Source organism: Alexandromys fortis, unplaced genomic scaffold (assembly GCF_014885135.2).
Source record: "Alexandromys fortis isolate MF-2015 unplaced genomic scaffold, M_Fortis_MF-2015_v1.1 scaffold_109, whole genome shotgun sequence".
Classification (NCBI taxonomy): Eukaryota; Metazoa; Chordata; class Mammalia; order Rodentia; family Cricetidae; genus Alexandromys; species Alexandromys fortis.
The window spans coordinates 949,487-969,260 of NW_026068005.1; the positions used below are offsets into that span (position 1 = coordinate 949,487).

The 19,774-nt window shown below is 43.2% G+C and overlaps 1 protein-coding gene and 1 non-coding gene across 2 annotated transcripts in view; both read right to left on the reverse strand.

Annotated features, from left to right (window-relative positions):
- Positions 1-19,774, reverse strand: part of LOC126513228 (alpha-1,6-mannosylglycoprotein 6-beta-N-acetylglucosaminyltransferase A) — a 182,350-nt gene that overhangs the window by 35,818 nt on the left and 126,758 nt on the right. The window contains exon 5 of the mRNA XM_050161490.1: positions 19,542-19,631. Coding sequence (XP_050017447.1) covers positions 19,542-19,631 — 90 coding nt within the window. The remainder of the gene's footprint in view (positions 1-19,541; positions 19,632-19,774) is intronic.
- Positions 10,888-10,996, reverse strand: LOC126513236 (small nucleolar RNA U6-53/MBII-28). The gene has a single exon (XR_007595263.1). It is a non-coding gene; the product is annotated as a small nucleolar RNA U6-53/MBII-28 (small nucleolar RNA).

Here is a 19,774-nt window from a genome sequence, read left to right on the forward strand (position 1 = left end):
CCGAACACTAACAGATATCCAGTGGAGAGGGCTCTATACATCACTTTTCTTGAGAGATGAGACATAAAATAAAACAATTTTGACATTCCTCCTGGCGATTTAGCCTTCTTTGAACTAAATAGGTTTTGCAGCTTTGTCAGGAGGCTGGGAAATCAAAGCAGTTCCTACAAGTCCTAACTGGGTCACGCTGCTTTCCAAGGTCCACGTATGGAGGAGTCATTGTATGTAAGGAAAAAGAAACTGCTGGCAGACAGACACAGCTCAAGGGGGGGTTAAAAGAGGAAGCAAGGAGCCTGCTGTCAACACTAGCGGTAGATGCCAGGGGGTAGAAACGCAGGCTTTCGGGACTGGGCTCTGTGTGCCAATGCTCTACTCTTTGGAAAGAGCCTCAGTTTGGGTATCTATTCCTGTTAATGGAGAGAGTTTTGTTCTAGTGGATTACTAACACACAGGACCCCATGCCACCTTTTCCAGGAGATAAACACGATCAAAACCAACTACCAGGTACAGGAGCCCACACTCCCGCACTCTGGGGGCTTGATCTCTTGAGTTCTGGGCCAGTTTGGTCAACATAGTGTGTTCTAGGCCAGCCAAAGCCTCACAATGTGACCTTGTTTCAAAAATCAAAATAAAACAACAAGCAAAATTTCCCCCCAAACTGAATGCCTAAGAAGAGACTCTTTGTCTCTGTGTGTTTGGGGCTTAGGGTCTTTCAGTTTTTTCCCTTTTGTTAGCCTGCATATTATAATGGTTGTGTGTATGTGTGTGGTGTGTGTGCATGTGTTTTTTTGTTTTTGTTTTGTTTTGTTTTTCGAGACAGGGTTTCTCTGTGGTTTTGGAGCCTGTCATGGAACTAGCTCTGTAGACCAGGCTGGTCTGAACTCACAGAGATCCGCCTGCCTCTGCCTCCCAAGTGCTGGGATTAAAGGCGTGCGCCACCATCGCCTGGCTGTACTGTGTTTTATAGAGAGGCCACACATCCATTTATATCATCCTTCCTTGCCACAGCATTCAGGGTGCCAGGCATTCCACATAGAAGACCCAGCCCTACATCTACTATGTGTTTTGTTCTGATAGACTTTACTTTTTAAAATGTAATACATTTTTATTTTTTGAAATTGAAATATAATTATATCATTTATTCCCTGCCACCAGGTGTTTCCCACCTTGGTGGACTGTACCCTTGAACTGTGTGTAAGCCCAAACACGCCTTAGCTTGCTTTGGTAAGATAGCTTGTTGCAGCAAAGAAAAGTAACTGATACACACAGAAGAAAGAAACAATGGTAACTAACAAAGGGAAGACAATATAATAATATAGTACAATAGAGGTTATTTGGTGAATTGTGTGCTGCTAGAAACTTCCAATGAGCCAGGCGGTGGTGGCACACATCTTTAATCACAGCACTTGAGAGGCAGAGGCAGGAGGATGTCTGTGAGTTTGAGGTCAGCCTGGTCTACAGAGCTAGTTCCAGAACAGGCTCCAAAGCTACACAGAGAAACCTTGTCTCAAAAAATTTTACAAAAACAATAAAATAAACAAATAAAGAAAGAAAGAAACTTCCACTGAACATAAGCAGGCCTCTGCCGACAGAATGTGGGTTAACTGAAGAACATTGCAGATGGAACTGTGGTGAGGATGTGGTCTGGAGAGCCATGATTGCCTCTACTGGGCCAGGCAGGAACACTCCAGACACAGAATGTGAATGTAGCTGGCTGTGTGGAGGAGCGAGCCAGGGACTGGAGGGATTCTTCAGAGCCCTGCTCAGGATAGGACACAGAGAAGCTGCACAAAGGCTTCCATATGCCTCAGAACCAACAGAGTCTAAGGAGCTAGTGACACAGAGGTTTTAGCTTGTTCGTTTTTTCAAGACAGGGTTTCCCTGGCTGTCCTGAAACTCACACTGTAGACCAGGCTGGCCTTGAACTCAGAGATCCACCTGGGTCTGCCTCTGGAGTGCTGGGATTAAAGGAGTGTGCCACCCACCCACCCCCAGCATGACACAGAGTTTTAAAACCCATCTCAGGTTTAAATTTAAATTGCCATTAGTAAAGAAGAGTCGCTTTTCATCACACAGGAGAGACAGCAAATGAATTCCTCTGCAGATGAGCATACAAGTAAAACAGACACAAGCCCTCCTAAGAATTGGCTTCGTCCAACCTGAGTCCATGTCTACAGCCGGTGCTATTCAACATTGGGAGGCAGTGACATTCTGGAAACCAGGGACACCTGCTGTGGGATGTTTGTACCCTGTGTGAAATGTATTGCTGTGATTGGTGTAATAAAATTCTGAACAGCCAATAGCTGGGCAAGAGGAGGGATAGGATTTCCTGGGAGAGAAAGGAAAAGGAGGAACCAAGGCTCAAGAGACCCAGGAAACACAAAGAGGAAACAGGAGGAGCAAGATGGAAGAGGTAACACCATGTGATAGAACGTAGATTAATATAAATGGGTTAATTTAAGTGATAAGAGCTAGTTAGGAATAAGCCTAAATTATAGGCTGAGCTTTCATAATTAATAATAAGTCTCTATGTCATTATTTGGGAGCTGGCTGGTGGGACAGAAAAAGACTCCTTACAGACACTACTGGTCTTTGCTGTTTAGCATATGACTTTGGCACGATATCATCTCAAATGACCATGAGAATATTTCTATTATAATTGGCTCATTCATTCTACTGTCTTTTTGTTGTTGTTGTTGTTATTGTTTTGTTTTGAGACAAGGTTTCTCTGTAGCTTTGGTGCCTATCCTGGAACTTTTTTTTTTAATTTCTGTTTCATCTGAACCTAGCTATCACTACAATTGTTCAGAACATAATATGAATTTATTTCTTACTTTCCTTGATACTTTGTGTTGATTTTACAGGAAGGAGATGGAGAGAATTCTGACTTTGTACTCTTTTTCAAAATAGAAATTAGTTTTAAAATTTTTAAAATAAATTCGTGTTAAATATTTAATAATTTCTGGGGTGAGCTAACTTGAATCATGTGGCCAGTCTCCAATTTATCCCTTTCCCTAAGGTCACTCCCACTCCTCAATCTACTCCATAATAATGATGTATCTGCTGCACGCCAGTCACTGCACTAAGTCTTGGGGAAGAAAACTAAAAAAGAGCTCTAATCACAGACTCTGAGAGAGGCTATGAAAATTAACCCAGAAGAAACAGGCTTCCTTTTTGAGATGGGAAACCTTGTGCTTATTGCTACTAGAAGTTCTCGGGAATGCAGGTGGATTAGGGTGCAGAGCAGGCAGAGGGGGTGAGCCTTGTGTGCAGCAGTAGGCAATGAAAGTAAAACTATGGAGACTTTATTCAGATTCCAGCTTTTCCTCTTTCCAGATGCAAAAGCTTGGGGGACCTAGGAAACCCCTCTATCTTAGTTCTCAGTGTAAACTAAGGAGAAAAATTCCCACATTGTAAGGCTTTTTCCTAACCCAATATACTATGTCTAATACAAATACTACACAGGCCATGATATAAACAAGGCCAAGAGCACATGGAGAGATGGCTCGGCCGTTAAGAACATGAACTGATTTGAGTAGGGTCCACGTTCAATTGCAGTCACCCTTATTGGATGATTTACTCTCTCTGGAAAATCCAGATCCAGGACATCTGATGCCTTCTTCTCCACTCCACAGACACTGTGTGTATTCACATACCCAACTCCCCACATATGTAATTGAAAAAGAATCAAAATACGTCCTAAAGAGAGCATATACTTTAGAGATGGTGGCTTATATGATGATTTCGGTTAGTTAGCCTAGTCATGTACGTTTCAGGGAAGTTAATAGTAAAAAATGATAATAATATGGGCCTCATAATGCTAATATGAGAATGAAATGAATTATTATATATAAAATTCTGACAATGAAGTCTTGGTGGCAATATGATCCATTGGACTATTCTAGGAACACAGTAGGAGTAATACAGATGTTTGTTAAAATAAGGAATTGTTGACACACATTATATATAGAAAACACAAAAATAATCTTAGCTATTATAAAAAAAAAGGGGGAAATAAATGAGCTGGTCTTGTGGAAAGATCTTGGAGTGTCTCTTTAGACAGCTTCACAGCCAGGCCACTTTTTAGAAGGAAAGAACAGATCTGAGGCTTAAGGAGAAAGGAAAAGATCTGAAATAGCATCTCAAATAGTTGAGTTAGTAACTAAAAAAAAAAGAGGTGATTGAGTTTTGTTGCTCATATAAAGGTCAATATTACAATTATTTAGAGAGATACAAACCAGATTGATTGTCAAGTTATACCCATCTATATCGGTTGACCCATCTATAGGCTCAAAAGGTAGACTAATGAGCTAGGGTATTTCTAGTAGAAAAAAATATATAGACACACATATGTGTGTATGTGTATACATATATATGTATGTGTGTATGCATATATATGCATGTATGTGTGTATGTATATACGTGTATACATATATATGTATGTGTATACATATATGTGTATGTGTGTATGTATATATGTGTGTGTATGTATATATGGGGAAAGAACTGTCAAGAGTTGTTAAAGTAATGGACTACAAAGGATGCTGAACAGGAAGGGAAACAGAATCAATGAGTGGCGGGACAGAATTCTTGATGTCTCAGAAAAGCAACTGCAGAATCAGCAATCGGATGAGGAAGTGGGAGTAAGAAAACCCCTTAGAGAAGCACTCAATGGAAACAGCTTTTTTTTTTTTTCCTTCAGAAGGAAGACCAGCTACAGCCCACATATCTCTTTGAGGCAGCTTAAAAGTTGAGTAACAGAGCTAGCAGCTACCAAGGCCATAGCAGGCCTGAGAAAGCAAGCTCCATGAGAGTGGGAGTGGATCCAGACCAGGAACATTTGTAGAGGCAGGACTGAGCCAGCAACCTGGGCCAGAGCAGACTAGAGACAGCGAACTCCACAGGGGAGAAACTGCTGAGCGAGTGGACAAGAACCAGAGACCGCTGCGGGTCCAGGTATGCTTCGAGGGAATAGACCTGAACCAGGACCTCTGAGGAACTAGGCCTAAGCCAGGACATCTGCAGGTCTGGGCACGAATCTGGGACCTCCGAGAGAGTAGGCAGGAACCAGAGATCTCTGTGGGTCCAGGAATGAGTCTGGGACCTCTGAGGAATTAGGCCTGAGCCAGAGACCTTTGCAGCACCAACCCCAAGCCAGGGACCTCTGCAGGAGTGGATCCAGACCAGGGACAATTACCGAAATAGGTTTGAGCCAACAACGTTGACCAGAGCAAGCCTGAGACAGCAAACTCCATAGGAGCCGAGCAAAGCCCGGGAATGCTGAGCAATCTCCAGGATCACAGAGTGATCAATGGGGTAACTAGAACCCTGGCACTGACTGTACCACGAGGAACAACCATCTGAGCCTTGGATCCACTGGCACCTAGAAGATTAATCACCAGAATCACAGATAGCCCCACCCACACCAATTAGAGGAAAGATGAGTAGATAAGGTAAGAACACACGCAACACCACAAAGAGCAACACAGCACCAGTAAAATCTAGAGACCCTACAACAGCAAGACTTGAACAACCAAATATAGATGAAGCAGAAGAAAATGACTTAAAAAATAACTTCAGGAGAATGTCTGAAACTCTTAAAGAAAAAAGAAATCCCCTCAAAGAAATGGAGGAAAAGACAAACAAAAAATTGGAAGGCATCAGCAAATCCCTTAAAGAAATCCAAGAAAAAGCAATCAAACATAGGAAATAAACTATTGAAGACTTGAAAACTGAAATAGAGACAATAAAGAAAAAAAGCTGAGGTAATTATAAGAACAACATGAGAAAACAATCAGGAACCACGAACGCAAGCAAAACAGCAGAATACAAAAGATGGAAGAGATAATTGCTGAAGATACAATAGAGGAAATAGACTCATTCGTCAAAGAAAACATTAATTCTAACAAAAGCTTAATACAAAATATCCAGGAAATATGGGATACCATAAAAAGACCAAACCTACGAGAATAGGTATAGAAGGAGAAGCTGTTCACAGAAAATATATTTAACAAAATAATAGAAGAAAACTTTCCCACCTAAAGAAAGATATTTCTATGAAGATACAAGAAGCTTACAGAACACCAAATAGACAGGATAAAAAAAAATTCCCTAGCCACATAATAATCAAAACACTAAACGTACAGAATGAAGAAAGAATATTAAGAGCTGCAAAGGAAAAAGGCCAAGTAACATATAAAGGCAGCCCTATCAGAATTACACCTGACTTCTCATTGGAGACAATGAAAGCCAGAAGGTTGTGGTCAAGCATATGCATAATTAAGAGACCACAGATGCCAGCCCAGACTACTATACCCAGCAAAACTTTCAATCACCATAGAAGTACAAAACAAGATATTCCATGACAAAACAAGATTTAACCAATGCCTAGCTACAAACCCAGCCTTATACAAAGTACTACACAGAAAACTCCAACCCAAGGAAATTGGCTACATCAACAAAAACACAGACAATTGATGATCTCATAGCAGCAAATCCCAAAGAAGGGGAAAACACACAAATTAACGTCACCAACAATGAAAACTAAATTAACAGGAGATAGCAATCTTTGGTCATTAATATCCCTTAATAAAAAGACACAGGCTAACAGATTGGATACAAAAACAGAATCCATCCTTCTGCTGCATACAAGAAACATACCTCAACCTCAAAGACAGACATCGCCTCAGAGTAAAGGGTTGGGAAAAAAAAATTCTAATCAAATGGACCTAAGAAACAAGCTGCTGTAGCTATCCTAATATCTAACAAAATATATTTCAAACTAAAAGCAATCAAAAGAGACAAAGAAGGACATTTCATATTAGTCACAGGAAAAATCTATCAAGAGGAAATTTCAATATTGAACATCTATGCCCCAAATACAAGGGCACCCTCATATGTCAAAGAAACACTTCTAAAGCTTGAATCATACATTAAACACCACACACTAATAGTGGGAGACTTCAACACTCCACTCTCACCATGGGACAGGTCAGTCAGACAAAAAATTAACAGAGAAATAAGGGAACTAACAGATGTTATGACTCAAATGGACTTAGCAGACACCTATAGAACATTCCATCCAAACATAAAAGAATATGCCTTCTTCTCAGCACCTCATGGATCCTTCTCAAAAATTGACTTGGTAACCAAAAAAAAAAAAAAAACTTCAACAAATATAAAAAAATGGAATAACCCCATGTATCTTATCAGATTACCATGACTTAAAACTAGAATACAACAGCAATACTAATTCCAGAAAACCCACAAACACATGGAAATTAAACAATGCTCCCCTGAATCATTAATGGGTTAAGGAAGAAATAAAGGGAGAAATTAAAGATTTCCTAAAATTTGATGAAAATGACCACACAACATACCCAAATTTATGGGACACAATGAAAGCTGTGCTAAGACAAAAGTTCATATCACATAAGGCCTACATAAAAAAGCTGGAAAAACCCAACACCAGTGAATTAACAGAACATTTGAAAACTTTAGAACAAAAAGAAGCAAACTCACCCAAGAGAACTAGACAGCAGACAATAATCAAATTGAGAGCTGAAGTCAACAAAATAGAAACAAAGAAAACAATAAAAAGAATCAATGAGACAAAGAGTTGTTTGGTTCTTTGAGAAAAAACAAAATAGACAAACCTTTATACAAACTAGCCAAAAAGCAGAGAGAGAATATCCAAATTAACAAAATCAAAAATGAAAAGGAGGACATAACAACAGACATGGAGGAAATCCAGAGAATCATCAGGTCATATTTCAAAAATCTGTACTCCACAAAATTGGAAAACTTAAAGGAAATGGGCAACTATCTGGATAAATATGACTTACCAAAATTAAATCAAGACCAGATAATCAGCCAGGCGGTGGTGGCGCACACCTTTAATCCCAGCACTCAGGCGGATCTCTATGAGTTCGAGGCCAGCCTGGTCTACAAGAGCTAATTCCAGGACAGGAACCAAAAACTATGGAGAAACCATGTCTCGAAAAATTTTTTAAAAAAAGACCAGATAAACAAATTAAACAGACCTATAACTGCTGAAGAAATAGAAACAGTTATCAAAATTCTCCCAACCAAAAAAACCCTAGGATCAGATGGTTTCAGCTCAAAATCCTACAAGGTTTTTCAAAGAAGAACTAATACCAATACTCCTCAAATTGTTCCACACAATAGAAACAGAAGGAACATTGCCAAACTCTTTTTATGAGGCTACAATTACCCTGATACTTAAACCATATAAAGACATTACTAAGAAAGAGAATTATAGACCAATCTCACTCATGAACATTGATGCAAAAATACTAAATAAAACACTGGCAAATCGAATCCAAGAACACATCAGAACCATCATCCACCATGATCAAGTCAGCTTCAAATGGATCAAAGATTCAATGTAAAGTAAGCCACAGTGAACCTCATAGAAGAGAAAGTGGGAAGTACACTTGAAAGCATTGGCACCAGAAACCACTTCCTAAATATAACCCCAGCAGCACAGACACCGAGAGAAACAATTAATAAATGGGACCTCCTGAAACTGAAAAGCTTCTGTAAAGCAAAGGACACGGTCAACAAGACAGAATGACAGCCTACAGAATGGGAAAAGATCTTCACCAATCCCACATCAGAAAGAGGTCTAATCTCCAAAATATACAAAGAACTCAAGAAATTGGACACCAAAAGAACAAATAATCCAAATAGAAAAATGAAGTACAGACCTAAACAGAAAACTCCCAACAGAAGACTCTAAAATGGCTGAAAGACACTTAAGGAAATGCTCAACATCCTTAGTCATCAGAGAAATGCAAATCAAAACAACTCTGAGATTCCATCTTACATCTGTAAGAATGGCCAAGATCAAAAACACTGATGACAACTTATGCTGGAGAGGATGTGGGGAAAGGGAACACTCTTGCATTGCTAGTGGGAGTGCAAGTTGGTACAGACTCTTTGGATATCAGTGTGACTATTTCTCAGAAAATTAGGAAACAATCTTCCTCAAAACCCAGCAATATCACTTTTGGGTATATATCCAAAGGATGCTTAACTGTGCCACAAGCCATGTGCTCAACTATGTTCATAGCAGCATTGTTTGTCATAGCTATAACCTGGAAACATCCTAAATGCCCCTTGACCGAAGAATGGATAAGGAAAATGTGGTACATTTACACAATGGAGTACTACACAGCAGAAAAAAAACGACGCCTTGAATTTTGCAGGAAAATGGATGGAGCTAAAAAACATTATTTTGAGTGAGGTAACCCATATACAGAAAGACAGTTATCACATGTACTAACTCATAGGTTAATTTTAAACATAAAGCAAAGAAAACCAGCCTATAAATCACAATCCCAGAGAAAGACAACAAAGAGGACCCTAAGATACATGGATCTAATCTACATGGGAAGTAGAAAAAGACAAGATCTCCTGAGTGAATTGGGAGCATGAGGACCTTGGGTGAGGGTTGAAGGGGAGGGGAGAGGCCCAGAGGGGAGCAGAGAAAAACATAGAGCTCAATAAAAATTAATAAAAAGTAATAGGATACAACCTAGTATTCAAAACACACTATGAACAGAATGACTCATTCAATAAATGTATGCATCAGGCTTCCAAGTTTTTTATAGCAAAACAGTCCCGGTTACTGTAACAGTGATAAAATGGTGCACAGCCAGAAAATAATGGGTGTGGGTCAAATATATCACATTTACTCAAACCATGACTTCTTAATGATCACAATCAAAAGACATAAAGCATGCAAGCAAGCACAAAAAGTCTTTTTTAATATAAAAAGTACAAGATACCTGTGGACGTCAAGTTGGAAGGAAAGGTTTTCTGGGGCCAGTGAGGATGGTTTAGTAGTAAATGGTGCTTGGTATTCAATAACCAGGTCCCTCGAGTTGAAAGCAGAGAACTGACCCCTGAGGCTGACCCCTGACCACATATGTATGTCATGTTATACCCATGCTCCCACATATAATTAAATAATAAATAAATGCAATAAAATATTTACAGGCTTTCTACAGGAACACTTTGGGTGACTGGATAGGAAATGAAAGCATTGTCACCTCAATGGACACGAAACCACAATGGACATTCCCTGTGGATTACAGAAACAAAGAGGAGGGTATTACTGCTCCTAGGTATGTTGAAGAGGGTTTATTGTAGAAATGAAAAAGAGTATTGCCAGAGGCAAAGGCATCTTGGAGAGTCCAGAGTGGACATGACAAACGCCCTGTGCAGAGAGAGGGGAAAGTCAGGAGACCAAGAGGCTAAGAGGCCAAAAAGGCAAAAGGGCAAAAAAGCTAAAAGGACCAGAGTAGCCGAAATGACTGGGTTACAAAGGGAAGAGCAGCTGGGGGGAGGGGAAGTCCAGACTGTTTAGGGGAGGGGGGCAGAGTATGCCCACCTGAAGGATCCTGCTACTAGTTAGGGACGGAGGGCTGCAGGGAGAGCCCGTCAGCCAGCGTTAGTGATACCTCAGACATTTGTCCTGGCTTTCAGACCTAACATCAGTGGATGAAGAAGCACACCAAGGCACAGGGGTACTGTCCCAGCATGCCTGAGGCCCCAGCTCAAGGAGGAAGGGAAAGGAGGAGGGTGGGAAGAGAAAAAGCAGTCTGAAGGAGAGAGGGGAGGAAGGGAGGGAATCAGGGAATCTACCACCTAGTGTAGAGGCCCCCTAGAAAAAGTGTGAAACACCATCCCTGATGCTACAGACTCACAGCCTTACTCTGATCAGACTCGGGACAAACAACCAACAGGAAACACAACTGAGGACCAGGATACAGTGTCACAGGGAGCATCACCAAGAGCCAGCCAGCGCAGGGCACACTGATAGTAAGCCAAGCTAGCAGTCTTTGGTTTTGTTTCCATATTGTCCCTCAGGTCTCCACGTGAGAAGTCTTGTTGAACTCACTGGCACCCAAACCAGGCAGGAACAGCCTGGCTGGTGACTCAGTATTAGCATGGCAACTCATCATCGGGACAGAGGAATTGCAAGGGGAGCTGGGGCTCAGTTAGGGTGCTTGCCTAGGAATCACGAAGCCTTGGGTTCTTCTGCAGCACCACAGAAATGGATATGGTACGACACATTTGAAATCCCAGCACTTGGGAAGTTCCAGGCTATCCTCAATTATATGAAGAAATTGAAATTGAAGCTAGCCTGGCCATATAAGATCCTTCTCAAAAACAAACAAACAAACAACAAAAATACAACAAAGAACAACAAAAACAAAACAAATAAACAAATCTATCAAATGTATTTTGAACACATACCAGAAACTATGAGAAAACACTGAAAGTATGTAAAATTCAGTTAGAAGATGGCTCAGTGGGTAAAGAACAAGTGTGAAGGTTTGATAGCTATAATCCCAGACTTCCATGGCAAGATGGGAGACAGAGACTAGAAAATTCGCAGTCTGGGAACCAATGAACTTTGTTCTATACAGCAGAATGGTAAGAGACTCTGTATCGGGTTCGAAGGGCACACACACACACACACACGCACACACGTACATACACAGACACACACATGTGCACACACATTCCCTAGTGCCTGTACATGTACACACAGATTAAACACAGATGTGTATGAAGAACAGAGAGGAGTTGACTGTACTAAAGCCCCACCAACCACGTGTGTTACAGAGACAGAGTATAGATACAGTAGTGTGGGGTTTGGCAACTCTTACTCTTTCCCCAAGTTTTGCAAGATGGAGACCAGAAGAAGTTCATTACAAATGCCATAGCATCTGAAACAACCAAGAAATGTCCTTAAGACTAATTCTGGGAGGGAAGTGGCAGCAAAGGAGCAGAGACATCAGCCAGCTAAATACAGCTCTTCCAAGTCGGGGTGGTTTGAAAAATCCTTTTTGCAAAGGGCATCTTAACACTCAGGCAGCGAGAGCAATGAATACACGCAGATGAAGAGATAGAGATAAAGTCTGGGTGCAGAAAATGGGAAGAACTCAACCATAAATCTCAGCCAACTGCCTCGGCTGCCAGGAAATCTTATCTTGTGGAGAGAGAGTTTCCGACTTCACGCAGCTGAACATGTTCAAGACACATTTTGGACTACTCGGGCAACAGCCTCGAGGTATCTCGGAAGCACATCCTGACCCGTACCCACGTGTCAGCTCTGCTCTTGTGCTGTTTTCCTCCTGCAGCCTGAACAGTCAATTCTCCAAGGCTGCCCACTTTGACAGATTAGTCTCTGTAACACCATTTCCAAGTTATCTTTCGCAGCCCACACAGGCTATAAATCCGGATCATTGTGCTGGTTATTAGGATTTCATTTCATGCTTGCATTCACAGGCATTTAAGCTTCCAACCTTTCCTGTTGGGCATTAATCTTGGCAGTAATCAAGGGATTAAGTACGCTGAATTTAAACTCAAGGTTAATAGCACGCTCAACCAATATTGGTTTTACATATTGCCAAGGGAAAACAGAAAGGCAGACACCTTTATGTCCATTGTTCATGAAGAGAAGGAACAGATTGATGGGTAAGGCATGAAATTGCTTCTTTTGTTCCATTAGGAAGGTCTCCCCCCCCCTCTCTCTCTCTCGCTTCCTCCCTCCCTCCTTCCCTCCCTCCCTCTCCTTCCCACCTCCTCCCCACACCTGTCCAAACTGGCATTTGGAGTAGTAGTTTGTAAACATCTTAAGATCCAGCAATAAATCACTGGGCAATTCGATTCTCTCAAACTAAATATACTTGCAATAGCTACAGAAATGCTTCAGAAACTAGTATCGACACAAGGTTGAGACGGCTCGGCTGGTGGAATGCTTTCCACTCAAGCATGAGGCCCTGACTTCTATTCCCCAGAGCCCATGTTAAAAAGCTGGGCACACTGCTGTGCATTTACAGTCCCAGTGCTGGGGAGATGGAGAGGCAGGCCGCACTGGCTGGCCAGCCTAAACTGCTTGGTGAACTCCAGGCTAGTGAGGGATTATGTCTCAGGAAAACAAGGGGTATGTTTGGAGGGCTCAGTGAATAAAAGGCTTATATGATCAGTTTAAACCTCCTGGCCTCATAAAAGCGAGGCAGGCACAGCATTAACCTGCAATCTCAATTCTTGGGCGGCAGAGACAGGAGATCTTCAGGGCAAACTAGGTGGGCAGACTAGCTGGAATCATCAGCTTTAGGGTTCAGTGACAGATCCTACCTCAAAAAAAACAGAGAGATTGAAGAGGATACCTGACATCAACTTTGGGTCTCCACATACAAATGCATACATGTGTACTAATATATATGTGACTATACGTACAAATTGGGATATCAAAAGCAACCAACCAACCACAAAGTCCACAGAACCTGAAGAACTACATCCTACATTGACTTCTGCCTCTGCATGCACACTTGCATGTACACACACACACACACACACACACACACACACAGAGAGAGAGAGAGAGAGAGAGAGAGAGAGAGAGAGAGAGAAACCCTAGAACCAATGAGTCAAGAGATCTAGAAAAATGAGTTGCTTTCTAGATTTGGAACAATGATATAAGAAGAAAAAGCTGTGTGGGTGTCAAATACATGAACATCATCCATCAATGTACTGTTGATGGGGGCGAAGAAACTTGTTCCAAGTTTTATAAAAGCCACTAGCAACAAAAAGTGCAGATGGCTGAAATGAATTAATATACCCCAAACAAGGACAGTTGCAGTAATTACTATATATGATCTTGTCTCTATAATGGGGAGAGTTACACAGCTCAAAGAAACTGGTCTACAAAGTGACCTGCCTGATGTTGAAATCCGCGGCTGCGTGATGAGCTGCCTCATTCACAGAGTCTTAGCAGAGTGAGCGACACCTGGCCTTCATCAGCTATGACCTCACGGAAGCCTGGTGCAATTCCATCTGCTTGGGCGGTAGGCATCAAAATTATGGAGTGTTGGGAAGTAAGCAATCAGCTAATTAGGGTTGTATGCCCAACATGAGTGGATTTCAGCATAGAAAGAACAGAACCAGGGGCTAGTGGCTACTTGGCTGAGTCCTCATTCCTTTACAATGAGGGACTGCAAGGAGCAATGTGTGTGGAATTCTGAAGCCAGGAGACCCACCTAACTCGTGCAGTGCAGCCTAACTCACTACGGCCTGGCTGTCTATCTCCTTTGGCTATGGCCAGCAGTTTCAATGTGGCTGGGCATCTATAACATCCACATTAAGTTATGTTTTAGTCTTCTTATAACTGTCTGGGAGGGGACAAAAGAGCCTACAAAGACAAACTTATGCGTGACTCTCCAGTACCTGATACAGAGACAATGGATCCCAAGAAGCTGCAATTTCCCTCAGTGAGTCTCAGGCTAGAAGGGAAGGCTGGAGCCTGGTGCCAGCAGTGGGGAGGGGAGGGATTTATTTCTTGAAAAGAGATTTCACAGAGTTCTTGTAAGACCATCTTGCAGGAGAGAGAGCTGAGAAAACAGTCATGGGCAGGGCCACACCTTGCCCAGAACTGCTTAGCTATGCATTTCTCTTGCCATCTGTTTAAAACTGCCATCAGGACCTGAAGACGGACTTATAGGGGTATCACTGGACCTCTTTATTTGTTCCTCTCTCTAATATGGCCACTTTGGATAATCTTCCTCTGCTTTCACTACTACTTGTCCCTAAGAGGCATACTGGAGACAGGAGACTAAGCCTAGCTTACCAGGACTGCCAGGGCCCAGGCTTGACCCTAACGACTCCAGGAATGTTCTGGCTTTCTCACAAGCCCATCCTTAAAGAGGGGAATCCTGGACTGCTGTTGAGGCATGGTTGTCACCAACGCGGTGTCAGTCAGATAACAAGCAGCAGAGAGTAGCTACAGGAGCACACAGAGAAGGCTGCACTTTTGGGGATGGATTTAAAAAGGATTTGTAGATTACTAGCTGGTTAAAGACCCAGGGGTAGGCTGGGAGACAACTACCACTATTACCTTGATAAATGGACATATACACTGTCTTCTAAATAATTACATTTCTACTACATCTCAGATTTGGTCAGAGAAGTGTCTTTTTCTGGGTGTGTAGCCATGCAGATTCTGAACTGGCCGAAGTGTTGGGAATAGTGGCTATGGATGCTCGCCCTAATTGGACATCAATAGGAAGCCCTCCCTCATTAGGCTCAGGGGACTTCGGGAGAGACCAGGAGGAATGGAAGAGCCTTATCAGAGCCAGTGGATGGGGAGGAGAGCTGTGAGACGGCTGCTGCCCTCAGGAGCCACCGCAGCTATGGTTCCCTGGACAAGTACCGCCCAAAGTCAAGCCATTCAGCACTCCAGCAGGCAGCACTAATGAGACTCGGTGGGTTAAGAAATAAAGCAAAAGGAGAGGACATGAAGGTGGAAAAGTTGTGTGTGGGGGTGTGTGGACCGAAGCGGGGTGGGGGACGATGGGATTAGTATGTAAACGTATCATATGTATAAGCACAGTAAACTGTCATGGGCTCCAGAGGAGCAAGTTGGTTAGAGCGAAGGCTGCAGTTCCATCACCCAGCTCAAGAGGGCATGCTAAGATGATGGTGGAGGGGAATAAAGGAAGAGAGGCACTTCCTGAACCTAAAGATTTCCATCCATGCCAAGTGACATTTACTTTAGGTCTTCTTGGTATCTGCCTCTGTTCTAATACCAAACCCAGAAATGAGTTCAACTCTTTCAATAAAGGCTGGAAATGCGATCGACGTCGCCCACGTATGTGTTGATTGAGTTTACAGAACAAGTCAAACAAAGATGCTTTTCTCATTTTGCCAACTGCAAGAGAAACCTGGTGTGTGATATCGAAGTAACAGGTCTCAGAGTTTAACAAAATAGAAACGTTATAAGACAACCAGAAAGGATGAGGAAAAAAATCTAGACGAACAAACAGGCCCACATAGCTGCATTGCCTCCCCCCATTTTATTTTCTCTTAGTGTGTGTGTGTGTGTGTGTGTGTGTGTGTGAGAGGGAGAGAGAGAGAGAGAGAGAGAGATATCTACATGCAGGTACTCACAGAGGACAGAAGGTATGGGATGCCCTGACGTTAGAGTTAAAGGCTACTATTATGGGTGCTGGCAACCAAACTCAGGTCCTCTCCAAGAGCAACAAGCATTGGTAACTGCTAAGCTATCACTCCAGACCCTTGTCCTGGATTTTAATACTGCCACAAGGTTAAGAAACTGGCTTTGGGAACTGTCTCAATTAATTACTCACAACTGGCTCTGTGTACCAACTCAACACAAATGCAAACCAGCATCCCACTGGGAGACCAGCAGTCAAGAACAAGTGTGTTTGTTATACACATGCAAAGAACATAAAGTAATATGCATTCCTTAGCTTTCCTCAGACATTCCAAAATGCACATGTGGTGTGGGAGGTCCTTCTGTCTATGTGTTGCTTTCATTGGTTAATGAATAAAAAAACTGCCTTGGCCTGTTGATAGGGCAGAACCTAGGTAGGAAGGAAAAACTAAATGGCATGCTGGGAGGAAGAAGGGTGGAGTGAGAGACACCATGGATCCACCTGAGACAGACGCTAGGAGTTTAACCCAGTAAGACACTGCCATGTGACAGTACACAGATTAATAGAAATGGGTTAAATTAAGATGTAAGAGTTAGCCAATAGAAGAAGCTAGAGCCAATGGGCCAAGCAGTGATTTAATGAATACAGTTTCTGTGTGGTTATTTTGGATCTAAGCTAGCCGGGTGGCCAAAAATGCAACAAGCAGCCTCCATGCAACACACATGCTTATCCAAACACCGCATTACACACCACACACATAAACAATCCTTATCAGTTAGAAAGGAAGACACAGGACTGGGGAGATGGCTCAGTTGGTAACATGCTTGCCACATAAGCTTGTGGAGATGAGTTCTAATCCACAGCACATTAAAAAAAACAAACAAACAAACAAACAAAAACCTGGAAGCAGAGGTACACACCTGTAATCTCAGTGCTGAGGAGACAAAAATGGGAGGATGCCTGGGGCTGGCTCACTGACCAGAAAGTCTAGCCTAATAGTTGAGTTGCAGATTTAGTGAGACCTTGCCTAAAAAGTAAGGTAGATGGCCACAGAGGAAGATACATGGCCTTCAAATGCACACTGCTCCCCAAGTAAAAACCAACCAACCAACCAGGTAACCAAGGGCAGAATTCAGTGTTTACATGACTAGAAGTCATACCAGATGATTTATCATAAACCAAATTAGACTGGTGATTTGATTCTAACCCTAAAACACAACAGCAAGCCCATCCAGAATATCCTCCAATAAGGGTAACATCAAAAAATATAAACACATCACTTATGTTTACTGAGTGTCTTCTGCCTGCTCTCTAAGGACATTCTGATGTAAACCTGGGCATCCCCACTCCACCCTGACGGTAGGTAGAGGTCTTGAAACACAAACAAAAGTCCAGATACAAGGACTTGAGGAAACGAGTTTAGGCTGTGTCACAGAGATTAAGGAGTGGCTGAAGAGCTAGCGTGATTGATGTTCCTGGGTAGTGACCTTTCGGGAATGGCCATCCCTCCTGCGGCTGTCATGAGGCACGTGGAACAATAGAACAGGCCCTAGTGAGAGAGAGAGTCATTTCTAGAGGCTGATTGTGACAAAGGGTCCACATCCCTTGCTTTGCTTACTGACAAAAGCAACTTCAAGGGAGGAAGGGTTGCTTTCGGCTGAACATCTGGGGACACAGTCCACCAAGGTGGAGCATGCACAGCGGCAGATGGTGACGTGGTACCAACAGCCAGGAAGCAGAGAGACATGAACGATGGTACCCAGTTTGCTTTCTTCTGTTACCTGAGCCCTCGGGACCACATCTAAGTTAGCTCTTCCCTCCTTAGTCCATTCAACAAACCTCCCCACAGACTCATCCAGAGGCTCCTCTCCTAGGCGACCCTAGAGCCGGTCCAGCTGACCATCAGTGTTAACTACCCCAAGGCTCCCAGCCATCCCTGGAGAGGAGCTGTATCTTCTGCTCTGTAGCTAATCACACCCCTCCTCTCTTCCTCTCCCGTCTGACTCTCTCTTCTTCTTCCCATTAAACTCTTAAGAGAAAGAATGCCTGGCACAGTGACAAGAAAATGAGCTCTCAGCCGCTGCTGACAAGGCAGTGACTACCACTGAGGTCGGATGCGCTCACCCAACTGAATCGGCTAGAAAGGAAGAAAGAGACCGATCTTATGTTTTAGGCTACTGAAGCCTGCACACACCTCAGGAAAAGAGTAAGTACAGGCCTATGAGACCAAGGTCTCCATACAGACCAGTGTGGTGGCTTGCCCTTTGGAATCTTGTCCCCAGATGGCTACTTTCCTTCCTCCACTGGGAGTGCCCTCAGGGTAGCAGTTTGAAAGGGAAGGAACCTATCTCAAGCCATTCGTTCCGGTATCTTTTAGTTTACTGTATTACTTTCCCCCCAGGAGCTGGAGAAGAGGCTGGGAAACCCAAGTAGAATCTGACATCTTTCATGTCCTCAGCCCTCCCCAGCATACAAACCGGAAATGAGCCCTGCTTGTCAATCATGGCCCACATCTGAACTCCGGCTTCTTCCATCCCAGAAAGGGGATTTGCAAAGGTAACTTTTCAAAATGAACCTGAAGAGTCTCCCTTGGGGCAGGAGAGGTGCTTCTGCTTGAGCTCTCACTGGGGCGAAGGTTACTCACAGCCTCACTCTCCTTGCAGGAGGAAAGAAAAAGGCTGCAAAGCCAGGAATCAGAAACAGGCTCAAACAAATGCAGCAAAATCACTGTCACAGAACACACAAGGAACAACCCGGCTAGACTGTGCTTTCTAGAAGGCATCTTATTGTCAATAAAGCTGGGGCTCCCCTGATGTCTGGGGGTTGTTGAAAAGGTCTGTAGCGTGCCCCGGTGGTAGGCCCACACACCCAGCATCTTCGTAGCCTTGGGAGCAAAGGCCAGAGCTGAGGGACGGGAGGGCTGTGACTCTGATAGAATGAAGAAGGTAAGTGTATTAACTACTTTTCTTTGTAACTAAATACCTTGCAAAAACAACTTATTGGAGGAAGAGTTTATCCGGGCTCTGGGTTTGAAGGTCTGCTTTCTCAGTCTGGGTCCACCACTTGGTACATCTGAAGATGCCTGACGATTGTGCCCAAAGGCCAGGCTGGCCAGACAGCTTGGAGTAACGTTGCCTGCCACCGAGCCTAATGACTGAGTCCCATCCTTAGAACCCACATGGGGAAGGAGAGAACCCCGTAAGTTGTCCTTTGTCTCCAACTTGTGTGCCATGGTACACAAGTGTGAGTGCAGACAAACTAAATAAATGTTAAAAAAAAAAAAGGACAGAGAAAAACAAAATAAACAGAGTGATGCTGATTGAAATCCTTACATTCTGTGTATTTTACTGAAATAGGAAAGCTGAAGCAAACAAAGCCAACAGCTAATCCAGGCTGTTCTTCCTTTAAGAGAACAAAGACTTTCATGAAGGTGTGGGGAGGATACTGAAGGCAATCACAGGTCCTTCTTATCTTTCTCAGCTTTCCCAAATCCAGGCCCAGTGAAGAAAGAGCCCCAGCACAGAGCTGCACGTCTTCGGAAAGACTCACCTCACTGAGGTAAATAAAAAAGGAGCAGGAGGTCCCATCCACTCCATAGTCTGCGTAGCAGGGATCCGAGCGCCACATGTCTTTCATCCACTGAAAAGAGAGAAGAGGACATGGCTGAGGAGGCCGTGGAGAAGGGGGTGAGGGCATGAGGGGTGAGGGCATGAGGGTGAGGGCATGAGGGGTGAGGGCATGAGGGGTGAGGGCATGAGGGGGAGGGCATGAGGGGGAGGGCA